We start from the raw sequence: 8,398 nt of genomic DNA, 5'->3' as shown, positions 1-8,398 counted from the left end.
TTTAAAGATGTGGAAAGTGAAAAAGTTATTAGCATTTAGGAATGGGAGTATGGGACCCTTGAATATTTTGGGTTTAACACCACATTTTAGCACTTTTTATTAAAAAAAAAAAACTAAAAAAGCATGAAAATCGGAACTGGAACTAAAAAAAATAAAAATAACGCTAACCCAGGGATTCGATCCCTAGACGCCAAGCTTAATATTGAAGGGAGCAACCACTGGGCTATCTCCTTCACCTTGTCATTGAGGGGGTTCAAAATATATATATCCATATAAATCCAGAAAATTCACCTTATATATACAGTGTAATTTTTTATCGAGGGGGTTCGGGTGAACCCCTGGACAACACGTGGGTCCGCCCCTGTGAGCAATGAGTCTGATCATATTCTATCTTGGTATGCACATTTAAATTCAGGTACTCCATCTCTACATCTGCTCTCTAAAACCTGCCAAGCAACATCATATTGACTTTCTTCCGATTCTAAATATTGCATGCAATTCCAAACACAACTTTCTTCTATTGATGGAGGGTATATTTTGCAATTCACTGAAGCCATTAAAAAAAATAAAGAAAAACATGCAAATCTGCTCCAACGTCATCATTTTATTTATATTTCCTGTAAAGATAACCAATTATTTAATAACGTTAATAAGTACTATTTAAAAGAATTTGTAGAAATAGAGTTAAAATGGAAAATAGACTCGTGTGGATACAACTTTAATTGATTAATTAATTGAACAATCAAGACACCTAAACAACAAAACATTAAACATTCAAAAACTTCTCTCAAATATTAATACGGAGTGATATATATATTGTGAGTAGAAGTCCCAAAAACTCAAAAACTAATTTGATTCGATTTTCGGAAACTTGAAAGTATTTGAAGAGCAATTTTTTAAAATCTAATCAATTTTCACTATTTAATAAATATTTGAAGATAAAATTTTCAAAATCAATAATCAAATGCTAGCTTATTATTTTACCTTGGTAATCTTAAATATAGGTAGGAATCTTTGACATAGCATTTTTTTCTATATCACCTAATACGTGAAAAATGCAACATCTTTTCAAGCGCTCATAATAATTATTTTATTACAATTAAAATGTAATTATATTGTGACCTATCATTTTCAAATTTAAAGAACAAAATTTCGCAAATATACGAATACATATATTAACTTAGGAAGTAAAGTGGCACACAACAATAAGCAAACAAACAACTAATAAATAAAAGGAGGATAATTTTTTTTTACGTACCCATTTGTTGTCTTGATAGCAGAATTGGTGTAAATTGACTTCTCCGTTAAAGGTTATAAATAGAAGATAGATATCTAATATACGTTCATATGAATTTGATCTTTCTTTCTGCATCCGTTACAAGTGAGACATTAATGAGAGTGATAAATATGAAAAATCACTTTATTTTGACAACTGGGTATTACTTTTTTTAAAATTTTAATGACGGTTATATGGCTAAGAGTTTGTTTGATATTATTGATAAAATTGATTATTTTTTGAAGTATTTTTTTAAAATAGCTTTTTAGAAAAGTGCTTTTATTTTGAAAAAAAAAATGTGTTTGACTAATTTGTTTGAAAAGTATTTTTGATAAGTAAATTGTGTTTTAAGAGTCAAACTACAAAAAAAGGACAAGTATCATTGTACTTTTAAAATTAAAATTATTTTACAAAGAGAAACTATTTTAAATATCTATTATGAAAGAAGTAATCAAAATTTTATTTTTATTGAATTAAAATGTACACAATCAATTTTCAGTCAATATTATACATAAATAAATAAATAAGAAAATAAAAAATATTGATATAATATCACATGATGATTCAAAAATATAATTAAAAATATAAAATATAAAATAATAATAATAATAATAATAGTAAACGTAAAAATAATAATAAAATTATTATATAAAAATAAAATACTTAAATGAAATAAGTGATATACTGGTAAATATGTAAATATGAAAGAAATACTTTTGTCTTGAAAACAAATAATGTTCTACTTTTGTTAAGAAGCATAAATTTTTAGCTTCTCTCAAACTGTGAAAAATTGCTTCTGCTTTCATTTAAAAACAATTTTATTGATTTGTCAAACATTATATTTTTTAAAATAATTTTTTTTTTTTCAAAATAAGTGTATTTAATCTTCCAGTAACAATGTCAAACAAACTTTAAGTTACAAAGTACTTCACTTTCTACTAAATATTTATATTTAAAAATAAGAGACGTGACAATAGTTTTTAAAGCCTTTTTTAGATGAGAGCATGAGGCTAATGTTTCTTCTTGTTTTTAGAAAAAAAAAAGAGTACTTATTTTGGAACAAATTAAAATGTTTAGAAAATCACTTAAGAGAAAATAGGATCATTTAAAAATTACTCTTAGATGTTCATGATTTAGTATCTATCCAATCATATTGAATTTGTATTTATATTTGATTATTATATTATTGTCTTTAAGGGTGTATTTAAAAGTAGGAGACTGCGTTTTACTCTAGTCTCCATGTATGCACGTCGGATTAGCTACCAAACAAACCTAAGAATCCAAAGCCTAAAAAACACTTTTTTCTAAGCTAAAAATCTAAAATGGTTATCAAAACTTTTGTATGCCAAAAAGGAAATAGTTCACATGTGATATAGTAACGATTTAATTATGTGATAATGAAAGGAAAATCATTTATTAATGTCCATACAATTTTAGAAAGTCTATTTAAAAGAGAGAGGTTGACAAAATGCTATTTTTTTCTTTATGGCTGAGCACTATTGCTTAAGGCTACTTCTTATGGCATCACTCAATTACTTTTTAATTGATATTAAAGCAATTTCCTTTTTACTTTCATATAGATATATATATGTTACTTTTGATCCTATCCGTTAAAATTGTATATTTTATATATATTCTTTTACTTTACCCTCGTTCTCTCCTAAATCATCCCCTCTCTCTTTTCGTCAAAATTACAAATACTGATATTGGCCCATTTTTGTGGGTTAAAATTTGCAGGAGAAGAAATTTATTTTTTGTATAAATTTGTATAGTGTATAATAGTGTAAAAGAGTGTACTTGTAACAAATTCAAATTTCTTTACTATATAAATAAAAGAATTGGAATGTGATTACAATTTTAGAATCATAATTGCAATACTTAAACAACTGAATTACAATGGAAATACTGAAATAACAAGTAACTAAGATAGTGGTAAGAATTTGGATGAGAAACTTAGACTCTAGAAGAAAAAGAAAGGAACAACGTTTTTCTTCAATATGCATAAACCCTTCATTCCAACTCATTTGCCCTTTTAATCGAATGCTAATTGGGTTGGGATCCCAAATTAGACACTCCAATATTTACTCGGCCCAATAATTCCAACTAAATTAGTCTTCACCAATTCTAGTCCATAGACCCTTATATATACAACTCGGTTCACAACATAGTTATGTACAAATTAATAATACATAGATTAGCCAGGAGGGATTGATTTTGACCCTGACCCCAACAATCGGTTGAGGATCCAAACTCAACACCTAATCTGAGATCTGACCTTGACTTTCCATCCGAATTAGACTTCGATATCCCATCCTAACACTTGACTCGAAACCCGATTCCGATATTTGATTTGTGATTCAACCGCGAATTCTGACCCGGAACCCAATAATCAAATTGTGAGTTGACTCCATCCTGATTCGAGACCAGAAAGTTAGGTCTCGGATCGAGGTCTGAAGTCGGATCCGAAATCAAGAATTAGGAATTGGATTCCAGATTAGTATCGGAAATCAATATCGAGACTTGAGCTAGGGTGAAAAATTGAGGTGTTAGATCGAAAAAGAGTTTTGAAAAATATTTTTCGTACTTTTTGGAGGCAAATCATTTTCTTTAAATTTGAGAAAACTCAATTTATTTGAAAAATATTTTAGCCAATCAAATATGAAATATTTGAAAAATATGTTTTCCTTCCTACCAAACCCAGTTTAAGGTAGTTTCAATTTCAGGGCACAGATGCAATAGCGATAATTTGCATAGAAAATCTCCCAAAAAAAGTTGCATTTAAAGTGTGCACATGTAATTTAGCTGTGTTTGTCAATTTTCATAATAAATGATTGTAACAGAATATTTAGAATTTACATTAAAAGAATGGTCCACATGTGATATAGCAATAATTTAATTATATGATAATGAAAATTGAAAGGAACCATTTATTAATTAAGAATGGCTATTACGAAGAGAGAAGTTGACAAAATTCTATTTTTTCCATATAGAATACAATTTGTAGGTATTTGTTAAGTGTAGCTATGAATATATTAGAACTACACAGATTAGTTATAAGGAAATTATGTATGGATCAGTTATAGAGAGTATATTTATTAATTTATTATTTATTTCACCATCTATATTTCATGAAATAATATATGGATTATCTTATATATGTATTAGTTATATAGATTTTTAAATTACCAATCAAATATCGTATTAGCTTTACATTTAAATAACTTACATTCTAACCAATTATCAAATATGATATCATATATACACGATTTATAATCTGCAAAATCACACCAAATATATAAAAAGTGTTACAAAAAAATTTAAAACTTAACTAGGCGGACGAAAACAAAAAATATGACATGAATAGCTAGGTTAGTGAAGGATTCGGATATTTGCTTATAAATAGAGGTGAAGTCAAACATTCTCATTCACCCTTACTTTAATTATCCTCATAAGCATAGCATTATTTGCTTTCTCTTAATTTCAGCCCTTTTAAAAAGAAGAATCGTTTTATTTTGCTGATAACATGTAATATTCGTTTCTCTTTTTCTTGTTTTGATTTTAGCTTGAAGAAAAATGAATACGTAATTTCTTGCTGATAACATGTTATAAATAATTTCTTGTTTATGTTTGTTGTAGGATGAGAACATTATTTGCGTTGGTTTTGGTAGCAGCAATGTGTGCAACTGTTTTTGGCGTCGGAGATGATTTATACGTCAATATGACACTACTCCAAAATGCAACTGCACAAGGCGCAGGTAATTACTGATGAAGTACTAACTCCTTGTTTGTTTAATTAATTGTATCAATTAGTAGTATTTGTTCGTTTGATTAACTATTGGAGTTAACAGTGTGCTTGGACGGGAGCCCACCAGCTTATTATCTTCACCGGGGATTTGATTCCGGACTTTCCAATTGGATTGTCTTTCTTGAAGTAATTATCTTTTATAGTCTTCCATTGTACATTTTATATATTTTACTTTTAATTGTTGTGGTGATATAATATAAATATGATATGATATTTTACCTGTATAGGGTGGTGGGTGGTGTGAAAGCATCTCCGATTGTCAAGGACGTAAAACTACAGAAAAAGGTTCTTCCAAGTATATGATGAATCAAACTAATTTTCTTGGGATACTTCATAACACTACCAAACTAAACCCAGGTAAAACTGCTCATATTTCACTTTTTTTTTCTTTATATGCATATACAGATTTTTTTTACCCTCTTCTTCTAACTTGAAAAAAATATTGGAATTGTAGACTTTTACAATTGGAACAAAGTTTGGATAGGTTATTGTGATGGATCATCATTTACTGGTGACATCGACGAAGTTGATCCAGTAAGTAATAATATATCTGATATGTCTCATATATATTACTCTAATATAACTTTGTTTCTGATTGAAAATGTTAGGAGAAGAAGCTTTATTTTAGAGGAGCGAGAATATTTAAAGCTGTTATGGATGAATTATGGTCCCAAGGAATGCAAAATGCAAAGAATGTAAGATTTATTGAATCTTTATAATTACAAGTCATGTAACACAAACTAATAACACAACACATGCAATTAATGTTAGGCAATCTTGAGCGGAACTTCTGCGGGAGGGTTGGCTACGATCTTGAATTGCGACAAGTTCAAGTTCTTCTTTTCCAGTGATGTCAAAGTTAAGTGTGTTGCAAATGCCGGCTTCTTCATCAATGCGTGAGCTCTTCTTCCATTTTATTAATTATTTATATATTAACTTATGTTTGCCTCCCATTTTGAAACTAATGAAATGTTTCATGATTTTATTTATATATGCAGCAACACAATCTCCGGTACTCCAAATATTCATAAGAAGTACCAACAAGTTGTGGATTTACATGTGAATTCCAACTTCTTTTTTGTTATATGTACTAAGATAATTCTATTTACACAATCTATATATACTTATTTCTTTTTCCTATCATTTCAGGGATCGATAAAGAACTTACCTCCATCTTGCACATCTACAATGGAACCAAGTCTGGTACATAAGTTTTGGAAACAAAACCCTTTTCCATTTGTTGCATTCATATTGCCCTCTAATTATAACATTAGTTTTCCTCCTTGAATGATGCAGTGCTTCTTCCCTCAGAATGTTATTTCATTCATTGAGACCCCACTTTTCATAATCAATTCAGCATACGACGCTTGGCAGGTCAAGGAGACAAACACTAGTATCTCTAAGTTCTATGAAATTTATTGGTAATTTTTTTCTCAAACTAATCCTAAAAAAACATATTCTTTCAGATCAATAACACTTTGGTTCCTTCAAACCTCGATCCTCAACATATCTGGGAGCATTGCAAGGTTCGAATAAGTAACTGCACATTGAGCCAACGTACAACTATTAAGGGTTAGCATTTTTTTTTGTGATCAACTAATTCATTACCTTACAAATCACACTAATATAGATAGTTTTTAATTATTTGTTTATTTGTCTTTTTTTCCCTTTCTACTATAGCTTTTGGAGTGGAGTTCTTGAAGGCATTTGATGGACTCACCCCTTGTAATACTAGGGGTTATTTTATCACTTCTTGCCATACTCATGCGCAAATTGTAACGCTGGGCTATTGGTTCAGTACTTCTTCTCCAAGAATACTTAATAAGGTAATCGTTTTGTTTTATCTGTATAATATTTGAATACATGCACTATTTTGGTTTTTGAATTAAAATTTATGAGTTAATACGTAACATATTTAGTTTTTATAATTTTAATTGTGCAGACAATTGCAGAAGCTGTGGGTGATTGGTACTTTGATAGAACAGGGCTTCATCAGTATATGGACTCATACCCTTTTGCTAAAGACTGCTAGTAAAGCTAAATGTTGTGTTGAGCTATATATGTAAAACTGACTCAGTATGCTATTATCATTATATATCAATGAATAGAAAAGACAAAGCTTTTTTTAGATTACAAATATTGTTGACAGTGAGGTGCTAGTCATATTCTAACTTGTGCTACATATATAGTTTATCGAAATATTTTCTGTTGCTCTGTATTTTATGAATTTTGGCAAAATCACTCTTTAATTAACGAAAGTACGAGGACCCTGTTTTGCTCCATTTCTTATAATTGCAAAATTTTAATATCAAGAGAGGGCAAACTTGTCTAATCATATCTTAACTATATTGAAAAATAGGTTTAGAGAATAGTAATACGACATCAATACACAAGTGATAGGTATAATTTCGTAAATTATAAAAAGAGGTCAGTGTAAATGTGTAATGAAGTGAAACTTGAAGGGAAGGAAATGGAGTTTTGACACAATTAGGATGACAAAATTAAAAAATACCCAAAGATTCGAGATAGAGTATAATACTTCCGTTGTACAAGAACAAAGGTGACATTCAAAATTGAAACTACTTATAAGAATATCAAGTTACTAAGTCACACTATGAAAGTTTGGAAGAGGGTGGTGGAGATGAGGGTGAGGAGGAACGTGGAAATTTCCGTGAACTAGTTTATATTCATGTTGGACGCTCAACTAAAAAAGTCATTCATCTTGTAAAGAGATTAATGGAGCAGTACAGAGAATTTTTTTTTTACACATAACTGTTAATTGACTTAGAAAAGACTTACAACAAATTCAAGAGAGGTTCTATAAGATGCTCGGAGATTAGAGCATTATAGGTATTATTACTATTGTATATATATCATGTAAAATTATATATTACATGTTTCATTGTTTATATTAAGTTAATCACGAAGTTCTTACCTACCTGAATTTTTCCACACAATAAATCATCATTCATAATTTTTTTGAAACTTCATCTAAAATATTTAAAATGTTATGTCAGAAACTTTTGTTGGCAAATTTTAAAAGAAAGGATGAAAGTTGTCAATTTTTTTATACTAAAATTAAAGAGTGTTTTTTCTTTTTTGGTGGAAAAAAGAATGTTTTCTGCTCAAAAGAGATATATTAAGAATGTAGTTTAAGGTTACATTATAGTAATTCACAGACGATTTTAGCCACTAACTTATCAAAACACTATATATAAGTTATATGTACAGTGCAATTATGAATTAAAGACACTGTTGTCATTCCTGAGAATATGAATTAAACCAATTTCAAAGACTTCCTATGCAATGATATATTG

The 8,398-nt window shown here is 29.0% G+C and overlaps 1 protein-coding gene across 1 annotated transcript; it reads left to right on the top strand.

Annotated features, from left to right (window-relative positions):
* The first annotated feature begins 4,849 nt into the window (after positions 1-4,849).
* LOC125843084 (pectin acetylesterase 8-like) lies at positions 4,850-7,113 on the top strand. The gene is made up of 13 exons (XM_049522316.1): positions 4,850-4,857; positions 4,913-5,031; positions 5,125-5,207; positions 5,309-5,438; positions 5,536-5,615; positions 5,690-5,776; positions 5,853-5,977; positions 6,080-6,140; positions 6,231-6,284; positions 6,378-6,455; positions 6,548-6,653; positions 6,762-6,907; positions 7,024-7,113. The coding sequence occupies exons 1-13, from the start codon at positions 4,850-4,852 to the stop codon at positions 7,111-7,113; spliced, it is 1,167 nt and encodes a 388-aa protein (XP_049378273.1).
* Positions 7,114-8,398: the final 1,285 nt, after the last annotated feature.

This window comes from Solanum stenotomum, chromosome 10 (assembly GCF_019186545.1).
Source record: "Solanum stenotomum isolate F172 chromosome 10, ASM1918654v1, whole genome shotgun sequence".
NCBI classification, from domain to species: Eukaryota; Viridiplantae; Streptophyta; class Magnoliopsida; order Solanales; family Solanaceae; genus Solanum; species Solanum stenotomum.
This window is presented reverse-complemented; position numbering and strand designations above follow the sequence as displayed.